This window comes from Pseudopipra pipra, chromosome 5 (assembly GCF_036250125.1).
Source record: "Pseudopipra pipra isolate bDixPip1 chromosome 5, bDixPip1.hap1, whole genome shotgun sequence".
Classification (NCBI taxonomy): domain Eukaryota; kingdom Metazoa; phylum Chordata; class Aves; order Passeriformes; family Pipridae; genus Pseudopipra; species Pseudopipra pipra.
The window spans coordinates 41892090-41911749 of record NC_087553.1 but is presented as its reverse complement, the minus strand read 5'-3'; the positions used below and the strand labels follow the sequence as shown (position 1 = coordinate 41911749).

Here is a 19660-nt window from a genome sequence, read left to right as displayed (position 1 = left end):
GTTCCAGATATGTTCCTAATTTTTCCAGCTCTTGAAAAGACTCTCCTTGACTATATAGTTTTAAGGATGCATGTGGATATTTGTAAGCTAAGAATGGCTCCTAAGATTGATAAACGTCTAAAAATATAAAATAGTGGTATAATTTAGTAACTTAACAAGTTTAAGTTTATAGTCATCGGCAAATGCAATGTTTCCAGTTGGGCAGTGGTTTGTTTGGGTTTTTAAAAAATCTTTAATTTTGATCCCCTGTCAAAATGGAGTTGAAATCAGGTTGCTTGCTTTATTTTATCCTCTAAAATAGCAGGTGCTTATTTTCCATTAAAGTACAGAAAATGTTAACAAAGTGTTTCAGGTACTTTTATTAAAAAGCAATTTGTGAGTTTTCTTTGCAGGATTTGTTGTTTGTTTGAGGAAATTCTGTTTGCTTAGCTGATGCTTGCCCATAAGGTGGCCCATCCTTTTTAATGTGTCCTGTCTTCTAAGAGTGTTTTCTCAGAGGGTGTGGTGAGTACTGATTATCCCTATTCTCTTTAATCAGGATAGGTTTTTTTAATGAGAAATTCTACCAGACTCTCTTCTGCTTCCACCTGAAATGAATATCAGCTCTAACAGATCTCATACCTTCATGAGCTTCATAATTACATTTCCTGAAACAGAAGTCAGGCTTAAGGAAAGGTGGAGTAGGCAGCGCTTCCTTGTGCCTGTAACATCCTGCCCATAAAAGCAGGGAAATAGCTGTTTGGAAAGGAAAAAAGAACGACTTTTGAACTTTTTGTTGTAAAGTCAACACCCAATTGCTGCTTAAGAACAAAGCATGTAAACTTTTTTCCCCCTTCTCTGGTTTCCTGGTGACTATTCTCCAGGATGGCAAAATAACTTGTGTTTGGAGTTGGGCCATAGCATCAGGTTATAAGCAAGCCCTGATCTCCAGTGCAGCCTAATTGCTGGTCTCCAGACCTTTCCTCAGAAGGAGAGTTTGTTTATCCAGCTTTTCCAGTGGGATATTCGTTAACCGTGTTCTGAAGTCTTCTGTTCACACCTCCCTTGAATGCCTACCTGTTGTGACCTCCTGCGCTGTTCTCTCTCCACTGTATCCTGTCAGCACTGATCTAACTAGGACTGGTATCACCCCACTCTTATTGATGTCATTAAAAAAAAAAAGTCTGAGTGTAACAATTGTCATGTAATTCTGAAGTGATTCGCTACTACGGAATTGTCTGCCCTGGTACAGAATTTGTGAGTTGATGAGCAGCATGCTCAGATCAGCACTGGAGATGTTAATGGAATAAACTGTCTGCTGACACATGGCATCAGGCTAGCACAGTGTTTGGGTAAGCTGGGACCTGTGCCTGAAGGTACCAGAAAGAAATAAAACCTTTGCTAATTCTTCTGTTTTCAATTTGTTTATCCTGTTCTTTTTCACCTGTAAAAAGAAAAAAATTACCATGTTCATTCTAATTAAGAAAGGAGTCTGTTGCTGGACTGTGACTGCTAACACTGGTTTCTTAGACAGTGGTAGCATCCAGCAGAGGAGCAGGCATTTGGCTAAAAGCAGTTATCTTTTAAATTGGCCCAGCATGGAAGGCATCTAGATTCATTTGTAAGAAATAAATGTGTGTGTTCTGTAAAATAAATTCATACTGAAACTGGGCAGCAAGCATATTTTTGCAAAAAGGGTTGAAACAAATAAGTTGGTGGGAGTTTTCAGTTTTTGTAATGCCAATCATATGTCTCATCTGTCTTTTTAGAGAATGTAGGAGTTTTAAGGAAACCTTGTCCCTTTGTCAGTCCCGCTCTGCTTGCAACTGAAGTGCTTGGTAGCCTGTTAAATGTGCGAGTGAGTAGTAAAAAAAAACCAAAAAACAGATGATAGAAAAATGAGCTGAAAACCCCTCAGAAGCAGATTATCATTACCATGCCAATGAGTTTATTCAAGACATAATCTTGCTGAATCAGTTGGTCGGTTACCTCACGATGCAGAGATCTAAGGATCGAGTACCACCTTATCAATGTGATCTTGACAGGACATGGCCTTGGGGTGGTGGCATGGGGCTGAATGGCTAAGGCCCAGCAGCCCCCACTGCCCTTACCAGTTTCTTCTTGTGTGAGCCATGAATGCTCTGCTGCATTCATCATCTGCAAGGTGAGAGGAATAACTTTAACCAGAGAGCTGCAGCGAAGTTGAATCTAAGACTGGTTCAAGCCTTTTATTTTCCTTCTTACTGGAGGAGCAGTCAAATCTGAGCTCTGAAGCTTTGCTAAGTTCAAACTGGAACTCTGGTCAAATTGAACGAAGGGTGCAGCCTTGAGAGAGGTAATTGGCCAAGGGGTTCTGGTTTTTATTTTTAAGCATTTGACCTCTCAAGGCTGGGGATACAAAGGAGAGGTAAAATCCTATCATTAAGGTCAACTTAATTTGACACTACAGTAGTACACGGTGGTGGTACTGAGATGGTTGCCTAGTTTGCCCCCTCTCCTCTTCTCTCTCTTGAATTTTTGCCAGATTAGATCAGGCAGTAGTAGGTAAAGCTAATGATTGTAGTTTGCTGCTTTAGAAATACCATTTCAATACTATCAGATTTTTAATAAAACATGCTAATATAAAGACTTACAGAAGGGTGCAGTCATTAGTTTTAACGGTTAATTAAATGTGGCAGGTGATACAAATTCTCTGGAGTGTGAAAGAAATTTTTCATGCAGGCTAGACTGCAGGAGTGCCTCCTTTTGTCTGTTCTATGTGAAATGTCTAATTTGGATGCCTCTTTGAAGAGACTGGTTTTTTAATATTTCTGTGGAAGCTGTGTAGAGTGCAGTGAGAGGTGTAGTATTGGTGTAAAAATATTTCTTATGGACTTACTTAATAAAACCTAACTTGAAGTAGAGCTACAGTCACTGTAAACTTTATTGGATTTTAGATAGAGTTAGTTTTTAGCTTACTGTTTTGTATATATATATGAAGCAGCAGTTACATAACTTGATTTTAAATGCATGCAGTGGTTTTATTGTGATCATATTTAACCTACTAAGAAGATACTTCTGCTACTTTGGCTTAGAGGTTGTGTATTTTACTGAAGATACCAGTGATTGCTTACAACTTTGAACGTCTCCGAGCCCCCCTCCCCAAGGTTATTGTTATGGGCTTTTGGGGCCTTTCAAATGCAGACTTCATTTGAAAAAAAAAAGTTGTGCTTCCTTAATTTTGTGGGGTTTTGGGATGCACGTGTGGTGGAGGAGGGCTTTTTCCTTTCAGAAAAGTTTCAAATGTGATATCAGTGCCAGGTTGATAAAGACAGTAACAGTAACTTTTTGAATTTGAAGACTGTGTGTTCTTCAAACAATGTACTCCCCCCTACATCCTCCCCATGGCCAGTATCTTCTTGAGAAGACTGGACCTCTTTCTGAACATTGTTTTCACTGCAGTATCCACAGTGAGGGAAAACTGTCAGGGTTGTCCGAAGAGCCAGTGCATTGCATGATGTTTCCTCGATGAGAATGGTTACTGTGCATTTTTGAGGTTTGTGTTTTTTAATTGCTTTGAAGTGGAACGAATCCAAATAAAAATGACTTGGTTGGTGGGACTGTGACCATGTGCAGACTCACCATTTCTGTCTAACACCAGCCCAAAGGCTGGGCCTGGTTATGAAGTTGTTACCTTTCCTTGATACGGGCAGATTTTGTCAGAAGGCTTAAAAAATAATTTGGTGACACAATCTTTGAACTACCCAACCGAGCCCAGGAAGGGAATGTTGCTTTAAAGATAAAATGGTGTCTGACACACTTGGCAAAAGCTGGGACGTTGCCCAGCTTCTGCTGAGACAAGGCCCATGACTGAGCTTGCCTCAGAGTGGACAGTGCTGGCAGTAAGCACAGGGAGAAGCCTGCATGCCTTGGCCTAGCATGGGGCTTGTGCTTCCCCAGGAATGGCTGGTTGGTTTCCAGTACCAATTTTAATGTAAAATGTAGGTAGCTGCATTTGAAGACTGGGAAGGTTGTCGTTGCAAACAACCTCTTCCTGCCTTCTGTTGGATATGGAGCATGTTGGATTCTTGCATTGCAGGGTCACATGCAAATACTGTGGTGTAATAACCCAGAGCGCTAATACCACTTCAGTGTTTGATCGCTACTTGTATTAATAGCCTGGGTTCCAGACCATACTTAACCTTCAAGATATACTAATTAGTTTTCAATACAATACTTTGTATAAACTGGTTTCCAGACCATACTTAACCTTCAAGATATGCTAATTAATTTTCAATACAATACTTTGTATAAACTGGTTTCCTAACTGTCTGTTAAAAGCTTGATTTTGTTGTACAATTCACAGAGACTGGTAATCCATTTTAGTTCATTAAATCTCTTATGTGCTAAAGTAGCCAGCAGATAAAACTCACACTTTCTAGAGAGGAGACCTGAAGGAGGTTTACTGTTTGTGATGTTTCTTACATCTAGTTTTACTGAAATGTGCAAAACTGAAACAGCTGTTGAATTTTTTTTAAATCGCGTAATATATTTCTTTAAAAATATGTCATAATATGGAGGGGGGAAAAATGTACAGATACGTGTAAAATCTGTAGCGTCTTTGCAGACAAAATGTAATGCTAAACCCCAGTTACTATTATTTGTGTAGTTGGTTTTCACTTTAAACAGATGACTGGTTTTTTGTGAACTGGGTTGCATACCAATAGTTAAAGTACAGCCATGTAGGGTATGACAGGGTTTTTAACTAGGGGTTTTCAGAGGTGAGGTCATGATAAACTTAAATGAAACTTAAACAGCAATGTTAATGTCACTAATAAATAGTTTCCTTTTTCTAACCTTCCTTTCACAATGCCTGAATATGAACTGTGTTTGTATTGCCTCTGTTTGAAGGAAAATAATTTCTTAAAAGGAATAAAGGGAAGTCACAGTTCTTAATTTGTTTCTCTGCTGCTTAAAAATATTCACCATGTAAACAGCTGAGTGTTTACATCAGGGGAGTCAGCCAGGAGCCATAATACTTTACTTTATCATTCAGTGCTTTCATTAGCATGCCTAGCTGCATGGTGGAAAAACTGAAAATAGTCTGCAAGTAACTTATTACCTGTAATGCCTGTACCTTGTAAAATTATGATAAAATTATAAGCTGTGGTAGTTGCATGGAGATTTCTTTAACCACTATGGAAGAGCGTTGGAAGGGAGACTTTTCACATTGTATCACAGATAAAGATTTTTATAGACCTGTAGCATGCAAGATGTGTAAACAAAGAGCACCTAAGCTTTGGTGTACTTATGTCACAAGTTGTGATGCAGCTCTGGTCCCCACATCCCAGGAAGGGCTTACTGCAGTTGGTCACCCCTCTGTAAAATGATTGAGAGGATGGAGCAACTACCTTAGTAAGGATTAAGGAGTTCAAGGCTCCTCACTTTGGGGAAGAAAAAAAGGAAGTGTGTGTGATTGTGGTTTACCAAATCTTAGTAGAAGATCAGCTTAAAGCAGATGGCAGTACTTCTTCACACACCAGCCATGAATGTCTGGAACTTGCTGCCACAGGAAGTGTAGGGACAGGCAGTGTTGGCAGGTTCAAAAAGGGTTTATGTGCATGCATAGGCATCAGTGCCTATGTCCATAAATGGACACTAAATAGACTCGGAAGGGAGGTGCCCTCTGAATTCCTTCTACAACACTTGTGGATGCCAGCAGAGAGGCTGCAGAAAAGGCTCACGTGCTTGCTTGAAATAGCCTTTGTTTTTGCTGCTGTTGAAGGCAGAATATCAGAGTGGATGCACCGTACCCCTCACCTGGGAGAGTGCCACTTCTCTTACTCCCTCAGGAGCACATGATGCAGGCTATTCTTGAACTCTCTCTGACTGTCAGGATAATTGTTTAAGATTCAGGTCAGCCAAACCTGCTTAGAAAAACAAAATGTTTTTCTAAAAAAGAGACTGCTTCCTTGCCCTATGTGCCACTGGGGGAACTGGATCTTACTGAGTGCAGAAAGCAAACGTATTACAAGAAGATACAGAGATTATTCTGCCCACATCCATCCAGTTAGAAAAATTCCCCTTGCCCTGACCTAGAGAGCAAACTCACCCCATTCAGGAGGATGCAAACATTTCAAGGTGCAGCTGTGTGGTAAGGCGCAATGCTTGGAGCTGTTTGGATGTTAATGCTTCTCCCTGGCTACCCTGCCCCCATTTGGTCTTCTCCATACCTTTCTGGCTACTAGTGTCTCTGACTGGCTATTTGTGGATGGATGTGACCAGTGTCTCTGCCTGGGTTCCAGATGAAGGAAGAGCACATATCCTAAGTTCAGGCTTGTCCCAGGGTGGAAGGAGAGATTGCTGTCACTGGCAAAGCTGCTCTGCTTTAGAAGTTAGGATGAGGGAGAAGCAAAATGTGTTTCAAAATAGTTTAATTGCAAGGTTTCAATTTCTTTCTTTCCTGTGGGAATGCTGACAGGCTGTAGAAAAGAGAATGTAGAAGGAGCAACAGCTGAGATCAGAATTCCCTTTCTCTATTTTCCTTCCTGTATTCTCTGTTGGGCTTTCTTTGTTGTATGATAGCACCATTAGTTAAATCCCTTCTCTAATATAAACATGATATAAGTAGGGTGCACTAGCTGAAATTTTTATGACTAAACAAGACTTTTTTTAAAAAATGTGTATTAGGCTGCATTTCTCATTTGTCAAACCCTCAGTGCTTTATTTCAAAAATTATTCCTGGCCACAATTTATAGCAAGATCAGGGCATCTTCATTCATCTGAGTGAATCATGGTCACTGTATATGAGGGATAAATGGGAAAGCTGGAGATAGGAACTCTGATATGTCTTAAAAGTTGGCTTGAGTTCCCATAGGTCTTTGGTTCTTCAGATTTTTTATAAAAATACTTTATATGTGTTCCAGGGATAGGTTTAACTTTTCATCCATTATATTTTTCTTTGTCTTCCAAGCTGAAATATTAAGAGTATTAGGAGGAGCTTGGTTCCCCATTCCTCAATAAATGCTAATTTCTTGAAGCTTTTTGAAAATAATATGTTGGATAGAAGAGAGAGACTCTTTTTGTATCCCTCTATAAATAGAATACTGCAGTAGCAGTTTGGGGAAACCATGCATCTGACTCAAGGCAAGGATCCTGAGGAAACAGGCTTCATGGCTTTGGAGTTTTCTTTGTTTGTGGAACTTTTCTCAGCCTCATCCCATAGCAGATTGCTAGCTGTTGAGTTTATTACCCTTTCTTACTGCCTGAAGGAATAGGGTTTGGCAGCAACCGTGAGACTTGGACTTTCATGAAGTCCCTGATGTGATATGATTCTTCTTTTTCGGGACCACAAGTTGATTTGCACTTCACTTTAATTGTAATTTGTGCAGTTTTAGTTGTGTTTCTTGAGGATTCATGCTGAGCTAGTCTCAGCTAGGGCTTTGCACTGAGCGTAAATGTTTGAAAAGAGAGTGCTGCTTCTCTAAACATCTGCGCTACAATAAATGGGATGAGCATGGGGGGTGGAGGTGATAAAGAAAAAACATTTTCTGCCCTTTTTGTTGAGAGGAAGCTCAACTGTGAAGAGGCATTGCATCATGAGCTCTAATGAAAGACCGGCTATTCCCCTTGGGAAAATGAAAGCACTTGCCTCATTTCCCTCTTACTGGCAGCTGTTGGTGAGGAATTTCATTTGAGAATAAATGCTGCTTTGGTTGACCTGAGAAATGGCTTTTATACAAATGGCTGCCAGTGGTGTGCACTCTTAAGTGCTGGAAAGGACAGCATGATTTTCGTAAAAGTTAGTGGCTCGGACTAGAATTACTGTTTTGGTCCTTATCTGTATGGATTCTCATGTATTCAACTGTCTCCTTGAGATTAGTTTTTATCTTCTATATTTGTGCTGGGCTGAGGAAGTAGCAGATTACATGAGGAGCAGGGAATGGAAGGAGACTAGGAGTTCTGATGGGGAAAACACTTAGTTGGGCCTGGTAGAGAAAGGGAAACATGGCAGACATTACTGAGAGTATAATTTGTCTAAGTGATAGAAGAGTCACACTTAGCTTCAGTTCTATATATTTTATTTTATTTTTACAAAAATAACATTGAAAAGTTTGTGCATTGTTTTATAGAGTAAGTTCATTGTTTGAACAGTAGCACCTGGAAGTGCTGTTGTTAATCCCAGCAGTGTCTAGGTCTTGGCTGACGGAAGACACAGTGTGAACTGCTCTGCTGGTTGTGCTTATACTTCACTCTGCTGCTGTGACATATGCAAGGATCTGTGGTTAGGAAACTCATCACCGGGCCTAACTTTTGAAGAAAGACATTTCACAATTCCCAGCATACAGGCATTGTGAGGCGTGTGTGCTGGGCGTTTTGTAGGGAGCCGGAGATGAATCAGCTGCATCTGAATCGGCCTAGAGCTGAATCGCGCTCCCCTCGCGCCTCAGCAGTGCAACTGACTTCAAGAAGCTGTGCCATATCTCCCCTCCAAAATGCCCAGGCTCCTTTGTTTCAAACAGCTGACTTTGGAGTGAGTAATGGCATTCCCTGTAGTTGCACCCCGAGCAGGTGTGGCTTCAACCGCTTGGTAGCCATTCCAAGAGCAAGGTGTTAGAAGCACATTGTAAAGCATGGTAGAGATTAATTAATTACTGCTGTTACTCTGCTGTTGTATTGGATGACTCAAGGTCTTCACGAGTAATACATTTACCTCCTGAGATAACAAAGTGGAATTTAATCTGTTAGACAGAAGCAAGTTAGCAGAGGATGACTTTTCTTTTAGTGGGTCCTGATATGAAGGATCTGTTATTTCCTGTGGAAAATGAGTTGCCAAGTCTTTCTCCACCCACCTAAGTATGCTGGTGGAAGAAGACTTACATATTTTAACTTCTAACATGGCTAAACAAAGCTGTATGTCAAAATTTAAGTGCCAGCATATACTGAGAGCAATTCAGCTCCAGGAAAGTTGGAGGAAAAAAAACCTGTATAACATCTTGTCAGCTTCTCTTTGCACGTTGGTTAAATATAATTGGGAAAAATTTGAATACACAGGTGCCTCAAATCTGTGTGTTCTGCTTAATAATACCCACTAAGAGCAGCTGACCCAGTGAATCATGGTGGGCTGAGGCTTTCTTGATCATAATAAACCTAGTGAGGTGTTCTTTTGTTGGCTTTCACTTGACAGCAGTCATGTGGGACAGTAAACTGTGTGACAGCAATGTGATTTTTCTGTAAGTGCTGGTGTCTAGCTAGTGAGGAGTTTTTGTTTGCTTGGTTGAAGTTATGTGTCTTGATGTGTGAGCAGTTGGAGTGTTTTGAGCTTTTGTTTGGGAGCAGGAGGGTATCTCCAAATTAATTAATGAAGATCTCAGGCTTAGGTTTCCAGTGGCCATCAAGCTGTTTTGTGTCCTGGGACACGTAGCTTCACTGTTTGCTGTCAGTGGTCTTGATGGTCAGAGATGGTGGACTAGGATGAAAATTATGATTAAGGTAAACACTGTTTCTGCCTATTATGTATAGTGTTTTTCTTGAATGATTTTGGCTCTATTTATTTGTTTTAATCCCTGTAGCCCTTCTTTGTATTTAGTTCATATGTTTATATAATCTACATGCTGTTAAAATTAGTCGAGGCACAGGCTTTGGTTGTTCAGAAAATGAGTTATAGCTCAGAAGGAGGTACTCTCAGCTCTTGCGTAAACACAGAGACGTGTTTTCTGTGTGCTTAATTAAGCTTTGCCAAAATTGCCCAGCCTCTAGTGCCACTGCAAGAAGGTGGAAATTCCTGTGGTATGTTTTAAGTATGGAATCATGTCTAACTCAGTTGAGTGAGTGAATGACGGCTGCACCGGTGATGCCCCACGACCCATAGGCAGAGCCACACCTGACAGGGTTGACTGCAAGTCATCACCAGAGCAAGTCTGTTGGAAATTAGCTTGCTTGGGTGCTGTGCTTGGGTTTTGCTTGTCATGGCTGGTTCCATGGCAAGGCCCAGGACTAGAGTGGTCTCATGGGCTTGTGTCTTTTCCAACCAGACCAAATATCTGTCACTTTGTTAGAAAAATATGTCATCTTGGGAGAACAGAAATGTACCTGAAAACTCTCTTGTATGAAAACAGGAGAAAGTTTCTTGCTGTCTGTTTGTACTTACTAATTCACCAAGGTGGGATTGTTTGTTTGGTTTTTGGGGGTTTGTTTGTTTGTTTGTTTGTTTTAATACCCAGCTGTCAGTCTTGTGAACTTACCCTATGCCATTGCCATTAAAGGCAATAGATTGTTTTTGTCATCTAAGTTGATAAAAGTCCTTTTTGTGAAATTAAACTTCAAGGTGCACAGAAGTTAATGGAACTGGTTGTTTATTTGTTAGTTATTTCTTCTTATACAAAGTTTGAGATTTGAACACAGGAAAGGTGAGTTTCTTCCTCTTTCCTGGTTAGTGTTTTTGCTTGATGATAGTGGATGTTGTGGATGACTTCAGTAAGCATGGTGACAGTCGGCTCCAACAGGGTAGGTACCTGCTTGAACAATCAGAATAATAATAAATATTATCAGAATTAATAATAAATATTAAAACTGAGGTGTCCATTATTGGAAGTTCGATATCAGTAGTATTAACAGATTGGAGAGGGATGTACTCCACAATGTGCTTGTCTCTGAGAGGTGAGTCTTGGCTGGTATCTATATGAAGGGGTTTGTCTGCGGTTAGACAGAGTAGGAACGTTCCAAGTTAAAGCTTCAGTTCTTGAAATGCATCATATGCCAATGCCAGAGGCCTGCAGACTGTTTCCTGTCCCTTTAGCATCCACTTCTTTTTTTCCTTCTGTGGCTGCTTTGTTTCCCCCTGAATAAAATACTACAAAGCTATAATAGCCTTTGGAGAGATGAAGTGGGCAGTTTAGGTGGGGCTGTGTCTGTCCTTGTTACGGCAGTTTTGGGGAGGGGGAAGGTGAAAAATAAAAGAGCAAGAAGGCTTCATTTCTCTACCAAGAATAGAGATTTGAATTCTGAATACGTTCAGTAATCTGGTATTTGTAATATATTAGGTGGGATCTGGCAACTGTGCAAGATGCTACACAATCTTAGAGTTGTGCTTAAGGAACTAATAGGAGAGTTGTATTTCACTAGTGTTCTTTTTTGCCTTGGTTTCCTTATCTGTGAAATAAAGGTATGTTCTCTGTGTCATGCAGGAAATCAGTATCTGAGCTCAGATCAGAATTCAGGGTTTCTGACTTGCAGTTCCCCATTCAGACCACACCTTTCTTTTTATAGCTATGGGAAAAAAGTCTGCTCCAGCATGTCATTTAGTGAAATGCCATATAGGAAAAGAAAAACTAAACCCAGAAGAGCTAAAAGTAGCTGGTTTTAAATTAGGAGACATAAAAAGTTCTGCAGATTCTTTCTGGTAAGTGGAAGCTTCCAATGCCACAGCAGGATGTGCTCATCTTCGAGGTTGTGCTGGCAAACTGAAGTGCCTGCAAAGATGTGTGCCGAGTAGTGTCCAGTAGACTGTGATACAAGACTGGCCACTGAAGTCAGGGAAATCCTTTCTCAGGATAAGCTCTGCTGGGATGTGCTTGTGAGGACAGATGGAACACTGTGACTCAGCTGTTTGTCCATAGAGTGAATGAATATTCAGATGTTCTTTTTGAAAGCGTAAAGGTTCTTCAAAGCTTCTCCTTTTCTAAGAGAAGTCTTAAATCATTAAAGCTGAGAGCTGAAACTCTTTCATACTATATATGGCATTTGTGCTAGTGGTACAAACCGGAGTGTATTTATAACACTGGTTTGCTGCAGGAGTATGGATTGGGAACAAATGTTTGTTTGGAAAAAATCCAGTTCTAGGGATTTGTTTTAATGCTGCAAGTAAAATCCATAGCAACCTCGTAAAAGCAGCAGTTGAAAAATCTCAATAGGCCTTCCCTCCATGGAAAAAACATGAAATTGGTGTAACATTTTGTATCTGGAGAGTTACTTGTGATGGTTCACGTTGTAGGCAGTGACCCTGTCGCCTTGGAATTCAGGGATGCTATGGTGTTGTTGCCACATGCTGGGATTGTTGGTGTTACTTATTTAATACATGCTGTTGTTTTCATATGTACTCTTCATTTGTTCAGAAATAGCTACTGATTCAGATATACCAACTAATATCTCATGAAAATTGTAGCAGTGTTCTTAACAGTATGGCGTGGCATTGACATGAACAAATCAAGCCATAAAATGAGCTGAGCTGTTTTGTACACTGCTGCTAATATTTGAATGAAAACAGCTGGCAAAAAAGGGCACAAGTGTCTTTTGGGTGTGTTGATTTAACCATCTCCCTTCAGTCCAAGTGTTGTGTTTGATTTGGTTAATGGGTTAATCCTTTATGTTGCTGTACAGCTAATTAGTGTTATGTTGAACCTCTGTGGAATAATTACCACTTGGACTAAGAATGGTCATATCCAAAATCTTAAAATAATTGCTTTTATTTTGTTTTCTAAAACTGCTGCCTCTTTTGTTTTTGAAGGATGTTCAGAAGGAGAGGGAACCTCATGTTTATCTCAGTAAAGAAGAAGTTAAAGAGAAGATACAAAGCTATAATTCATCTGTCACCGATAAATTAAAGATGACCTTGGTAAGTTTTGCATAGAATTCCTGTAATTTTTAATAGGAGCAATTGAGCTGTAACTTTGTAGCACATTGTGAATCATTTTAGTATCAGCATCTTACATATCAAACTGTCTCTGTTTTAGTGATTTTGTAAGAGACATTCCCTTAGATTCTGGAAATTAAATCTCATGTCCAAAATGTTCTTATTCATGTAATTCTTTTATATGGATCAAAACAAATTGTAGTAAAAACAAATGAATGTAATTTGAAACGTGTTTGAAATAAACTGTCAGTTGACACTAAGAAGTAAATTTGTTAGATTAAAATGCTCAGATGGTAAAAATAGAGATACATTTATCTTGTTTGTGTAGATAAATTTTTGTTGGTATCTCTCCGATCAAGATGCTCAACCAATGAAGAAAGTTGAAATATGCATTATTTATTACAGGAGACTTAATTTTCAGAGTAGTCATAGAGGTTTTCAGCATGAGGAGACTTTCCCCCTGCCCCCAGGACACAGACAATATGGACTGGAATACATAAGACTTCTCATTTCCAAGGATTGTGAACCAGGTCAAATACTCAGTCCAGCCTACTGAAGACCATACTAATAAAACTCACATCTATCTGCCTAACAAGCTGTTACTCAGTTGTTACACTGTCTGTATTCCTGTGGGTGTATATGGAAATTATAAAATTCTGTTATATCCTAGACCATATAAATATGACTATGAACTAAAAAAATTTTTGTTATGTGCTTCCATGTGGATCAGGACTTACTATGCTTAAAACCAGATTGTCCAAACCTTTCTGGCTCAGTAAGGTTTGATCGGTTTTGTCTTTCAGAAGCAACTGGAAATAAATAATTTCACGTGTTGATTGGCATTTATTCTGGGTTGGTTTTTTTTTTCAATTGCAACAGGATTTGAGCAGTTAAAGGCTTTAAAGTTGACAAGCGCAGCTAAAACGTCGGAGATAATTTCTGTATTTCTGCACAAAATCTGTTAAAGATGGGTTTAATGGTCTTTTTCACTTCATAGTTCTCTCCTAATGTGAAAACTTACCACTAGTTTGTCATATCTTTTGCTTGATGAGGTCCTAATATTATTAGAATTCAACAGTTATTAATAAGAAAAAAAGTAATATTCAGTAAGAAAAATTAATATTCAGCAGATAAACCAGAAAGAAGAACTGAATTACTGAAACAATACCTTTCCTGTGAGATGTCATGTATTGCAGTGGCATTTAAATTCTCTTCACTACGAGTTTTTTAATCTGCCTGCTCCACTGTTACGTCACAATCGGTCATTGCTTGTTTTAACAGTCGAGTACTTTCTTTCTGCTGCAGAACGCAAATGGGATTTACACTGGCTTCATCAAAGTCCAGATGGAACTATGCAGACCAATCACTGTGCAGTCTTCCCAGAGCCAGGGGAGGTGTGCTCACAGCAATAATGAAACTGCTTTTTACTTGCCGGATGGCTGCGTGAATACCCTGCACATCAGCAGCACCAACACTGTGCGTGAAGTTATCGAGGCCTTGCTCAAAAAGTTCTTTGTGGCTGACAACCCTGCGAAGTTTGCACTTTATAAACGCTGTCACAAGGAAGATCAAGGTATAAGCCAAGCTTGTGGCATTTCAGTAGTGGAGGGGCTTGGTGAGGGAGTTGTGCTATAGTAATACTTGAAATAAGCCAGGTGGAAGGACTCAGATAAATGGAGGTGACAGTCCCACTCTTTTTTTCCTTATGAAAAGTAGCATGTGTAACAGAGTAAATGATTTGGGGATGTTTCAGGATAATTCCCAAGAGACAAAGTCACCTGTCAAAACATTTACACAGATCTCCTGTGTCTGGAAGTCCATTTTATTTTATGCCCCGTTATAAGACTCTAACTTCCAGCTAGCCTTATACACTGCAGAGTTGTGAGATTAAATTACAGGATAGATTTTTAAAAAAAGAAACCCCGGTGTCTGAGGAGCCTGAGATCCTTGCACTGGCAGACAGCTCTCGAGGTGCTGAGTGTCAGTTAGTGCACATGGCTCTCCCAGTTCACTGGCTGCTGTTAGGGGTTTGTTGTATGTTGTTACTGGGAAGACAAGAAGATGGAATAGGTGTGTTTAGGGAAAGGTGCGTTTTGCCAACATTGTTTTCTTGCACTTAGAATCCACCTTCTTCCATGGACATTGAGAGCAGTTTCAGGAGTCCAGATGTTTCTGGCTGTCAAGTCACACCAACCATGTCAGGCAGGCGGAGTTGTCTTTTAGACTTTGTGTGTGAGATTTTTAAGAGAAAAAAGTATCAGAATGGTGTTCCTGCAGCTCCGATGTCTAAAAGCTTAGATATAGCAACAGATCTGTGTTGTATTTTTTTCTTGTGCTGTTTATTTTTTTTCCCCTGCCCTGCATGTATTCAGACGGTGTATTGTGTTGACTGGAGGCCATTTCATTCCTATGTGAATGCAGTGTTGCACTGTCACCATCAATCACCTGCTCAGCTCTTCCCTGAAACTCATTTGCTCAAAACCGTTATGTAGACTAACACATACAAAGTGTAAATTTTGTGGCTACCCATGCATATCTCCAAAGTTTTCTAACTTTAGCTAGTGTTAGTCATTCAAACTGTTTGAAACATGGTTGGTAAAGATGATAATTACTGTGATTTCCTTCTCCTGCAGTTTATACATGCAAGCTGTCAGACAGAGAACATCCCCTCTACCTGCGCTTGGTGGCAGGCCCCAGAACAGAAATGCTCAGTTTTGTTCTACGTGAGCATGAAACTGGAGAAGTCATGGTATGTCAACACCCGTGCTGGTTCGGTGGGCTTCTGTAATTTCATGGATGGGCTTCTGTTTGGTCCGTGCTGACAAGGCAATCCACTTCTTGGAAACAGATTTTGGGGTTTTTTTCTTGTTAATTTACTTGGTGCCTTTTGCAAACATTTCATTTGTAGTTAGACTGATGTGTTGTTACTTGCAGAACAGAAAAATATTTAAAAGAGTAAAATGTTTTCCGATTCCCTAAGGGGTGCAAGGAGGGGTGCCCATTACTGTTCCAGCTTGAAATTTTTTTGAGTGTTTTGTTTAAAAATACTGTATCTTGTGTATTTCCTGTTCATCTCATCCATTCTTTTCGCTTTTTGTCTTTCCAGTGGGAAGCTTTCAGTATTCCTGAACTGCAAAACTTCTTGCGTATACTGGACAAAGAGGAAAACGACCAACTGCAGATCTTAAAGAACCGTTACGCAGCTTACAGAGGCAAACTTGAAGAAGCCCTTCGAGGAGTGTTTAAACCTGGTTAAAAGGGGGCCAAAGGACACTCAGGAAAAATGCACGCTACCAAATGTCAGTATAGCATGCCAAACCCAACGTACAAAGAGCAGCAGAGAGTAGTTTTCCTTATTCAGAAGACTGTTTTATGATGCCAGGGTACCTGAATTTTGCTATAGACTTAGTTCCATAAGCCAGGTCACTTAGCATCTTGCACCCGCAAGTAAGGGATTCTGCATGTTTGTACATCAGTTTGCAATCCTCTGTGTTCCTAGAGAGTTTTCCAAGTTACCTTGGTGCAAGCTGTGAAACTGTAAGCAATTTTCTAGGATGCTATGAAATAAGATTTTTTTTTTCTTCTTTGCTTAATGGTAGCTTTACAAGTAAGGATGTGCAAATTGATGGGTTAAAAAAAATTAAAACCATCTGAATGAGAATTAGTTGGAGAACTATCTTTCAGATGAAATTGATTTGCACTACCTTTCTGTTTTCAGATAGTTACTGTATAATTTGTGAGAGAACTGTTATAGATGAAAGGCTCACGAGATCTTGTGGTTTGTACTGTGAAATTTGTGGAAAGCTTTCAAGTGGCCTTTCTGGAGAAGGTAAAGAGAAAGTTGGAAAGAAGGTAAGAGTTGAGGGAGGAGAACTGTAGAAGCTGACAGAGGAGAAGACTGGTTTTAAATGGAAATAGTATTTACACAGAGGAAGTTAAAATACTAATTCTACAAGGTTAAAGTTTTAGGATGCTTATAATATTGTGAATAAGTGTATGGTTTTTAACTGTGTAAATCCACACTGGAAAAGAAATAAAGATAATAGAAATAGTGGGAAGGAATGAGAAGCAAAAGCTAAGTAAGAATGGAAATGAAGCTGCACATACAAGTCACTATTGGAGAAGCGGGTTCCATAAACGCATAGTGGGGGTTTGAAAAGTGTGGACAAGCTAAAAAGCTGCTTACTTGAATTCTGAAAAACGGTCCATGTCTCAGATAACTCTGTGAGAAATACCCATCCTAGTGAGTGTTCAGACATAAGCTACAACTACAGATGCATTTGGTCTTTATTTTTAAAGTCAGATCTTTCCTCTGGCTCAGCAATCCATTTTTAGGCTGGATAATTTTGAATTATCATATCTGAAAGGTAAAAATAACTTCCTCTGCTTCTTTGTTAAAGGCTCAGTCAGGCAAAGAAAGTAAAATGTCTTGTTCATATTTCCAGCTCAGCAGAAAATTAACATTTATTTAATTAAGTCTGTGTTGATGACTGAGCTTATTATGCTTTTAGTAATTCAGAAGGTTTTTCCCTTAAAGTTTTTAAGCTCTTAATTGAAAAACTGATTTACCAAATTCTGCAGACTGCTGATTTACTTGATTTAAAAGTAGGAAAAATGTAGCAAGAAAACTTCTTACTTTAGTGTAAATATAATTGTTGGTCTTTCAGAGTTATTTATCTAAAAAAGCATGTTCAAAAGAAACCAAAGAAGTGGGTGTGCAATAGAAGCATGAGGCAGATTTGAGTGACTGATACTTCAGTCATTATCATGCCAGAGAGGAAATGAGTTATATACGGGGGGTGGGGGAGTGGAGGAGTGCTAACGATTGAAGAGCAGCAGAAGTTGTTTTAAATTCCCAAGGAATTGTTAAAACTTTAGTGACATCTAATGGATACTGTGTGAAACTCCAAGATGCTTCTGTTCTTCCCCTAATTTGATGTAATTGTGCCTTTGTTTCCTTTCCTTAGTAAGATTTTTTAAAAACTCTTCACAGATTTTTTTTTTTTTTTGGTAAAAAGAATTTGCAAGCTTATGAGACAATCATAATGTTTTAAAGGGTTAAGAGAAATTAAGAGTAGTACTAACGATAAAGTATATATAAGGCATATCTTGTTTGTTTTCTTAATTTCACATGTAACATGGTAGTGCATGTGTGAGTTAGTAACATTATCTTCAAGTGAGACACTTTATAATGGTTCAGGGAATGTTTTTGTGTTTTGTTACAATTTGTTTTTCTAGGAATGCAGCAGCATGTCGGTGGATATTGTTAACATCTACTTATGTATCTGCCCACAGCTATGTAATTATTACATAATCACTGTCAATATTGAATCATTTGTTGCTCAGATTCAAACACTGTTTGAGTTTAAAAGTGGAGTATAAAAATATGTGAATTTTTTGGTTTTACTTGAACTAAACGATCAGTCTTTTTAAGTAGGCACATCTGCATTTACTTTAGCCAAAAACCTCAATCAGTGTTGTATGCACTATGAGTCTTGATTTGGGGTGGAGGGGATGGGGGTGGGGGACCAAAATAAACTTATATTTTAATTTTGTCTTAGTCCACAGTTAATTATTGTAAGATGTCATGTGTGGGGTTAACTTTTCTCATTTTTGTTCTACACACTGGCAATTACAGCAGCTTTAATTTAAAAGAAATGGTCATGCCTTGTCAGTTTTATCTTTTTTTTTTTTAATTTTAGCATCAAATTGAACTATCAAAGTTTTTGTTGCAAAACTGTTTTCATATAATTGTATGATGGTACCAGAATGATTAAATGATAGGGGGAGGGGGAATGCAGGGAAACATTAAAATGTATGTCTTTAAATACAAACATTTAAACTATTTATAATTTTGACAAGCTTAGTTTTATTTTTGTAGGGAAGTTTTTATTCCCCTTAAAGTTATTACTGAAATGGCAAAAAAAGTGATGGTTCAGTTATTAAAGTTGAAGTTGGCAATACTCAGTTTCGTGGCGTGTGTTTGGTTTTTCCTTTACCTGATGCTGGTGTTGTGATTGCTTTGAAGCCAAATGGATTTCCTTGTACAGCAGCAATAAATGCTGTGGGCAGACACAGCTGTAAATTAAGGTTTGCCTGGAAGAAGAGGAAGGGGGAGCCAAGGGCAATGGGGCCACCACGTTTTGTCTCACAATGGCAGGATTTTCAGATCCCCTCATGGAGCCGAATCCACCACAGAAGGAATGCAGCCATGGGCACATAGTGGTGCTGGGTGGGAAACCCCATAGGCCAGAAGTTTCCTTCTATAAAAAAAAAAAACTCACAGAAACACGAGGCGAATACAGCAGGGCTGGAGGTGATACCCTGGTCTGCGCTCCACAGGAAACGCATTTCACTCCTTCTTATCTTTAATGACTTTTTAGTGGTTTCCTCCAGTAACATGTGTTTAATTTTCTGGTACTTATTTTGTGATTTCAAAACCAGTTTAATCCTCCCTAATTGAATTGGTAGAAGGAAGCTGCTGTGCTGCTCACCTTGGTCTCTGTGGCGCTTCCCTGGGCACTGCGGCCCTGCAGCAGAGGAGAAGGTAGTGGCTCAGCCAGTGCCTTGAAGGCTGGTTTATGTGAGACCTCGCAGCTCGGTATGTGCAACAACCACACTACAACTGTGTATGCACTTGGCAATGCCAAGTTAATACCAAATAGTCCAGCACTCAGCCAGGGTGAGATGGATCAAAGGCCTTAAAGATGGCGGAGTCAGTCAAGTTCCTGACCACACAAGTAACTGCGTCGTGTCTCTGCCTACAGCAGTTATGTACTACTAGAAGTACAACTTGGCAAAAGAAATCTCCTGTGTTTTGGCTGGTTCAGCAGCAGAATCATCCATCCAGATGGAGGGCAAAAAGAGAGGGCAAATGCAGTTGTTTTAAAATTTGCATAGTTTTCAAAAACCTATTTTTAGAGCAGCTCAGAATATGAAAGAACTTTTCACTGTAATATAAAATCTCTCCTTACCTATCCATGTAGTTCATCTTGGTTGCCTGGAAGTGAGGTGGCAAAACAGTAGGTGCAGGAACCTTACAGATGGTGGGAAGCAGAGGGCCATTGTTTT

The 19660-nt window shown here is 39.5% G+C and overlaps 1 protein-coding gene across 5 annotated transcripts in view; it reads left to right on the top strand.

The window, feature by feature from the left end:
- RASSF3 (Ras association domain family member 3) overlaps window positions 1-18556 on the top strand; it is a 110998-nt gene extending 92442 nt beyond the window's left edge. For all 5 annotated transcript variants that reach the window (XM_064655784.1, XM_064655781.1, XM_064655783.1 and 2 more), the window contains 4 exons: window positions 12464-12571; window positions 13895-14162; window positions 15223-15338; window positions 15696-18556. In XM_064655784.1, coding sequence (XP_064511854.1) covers window positions 12464-12571; window positions 13895-14162; window positions 15223-15338; window positions 15696-15845 — 642 coding nt within the window. In that variant the 3' untranslated portion in view covers window positions 15846-18556. The remainder of the gene's footprint in view (window positions 1-12463; window positions 12572-13894; window positions 14163-15222; window positions 15339-15695) is intronic.
- The last annotated feature ends 1104 nt before the right edge of the window (window positions 18557-19660 follow it).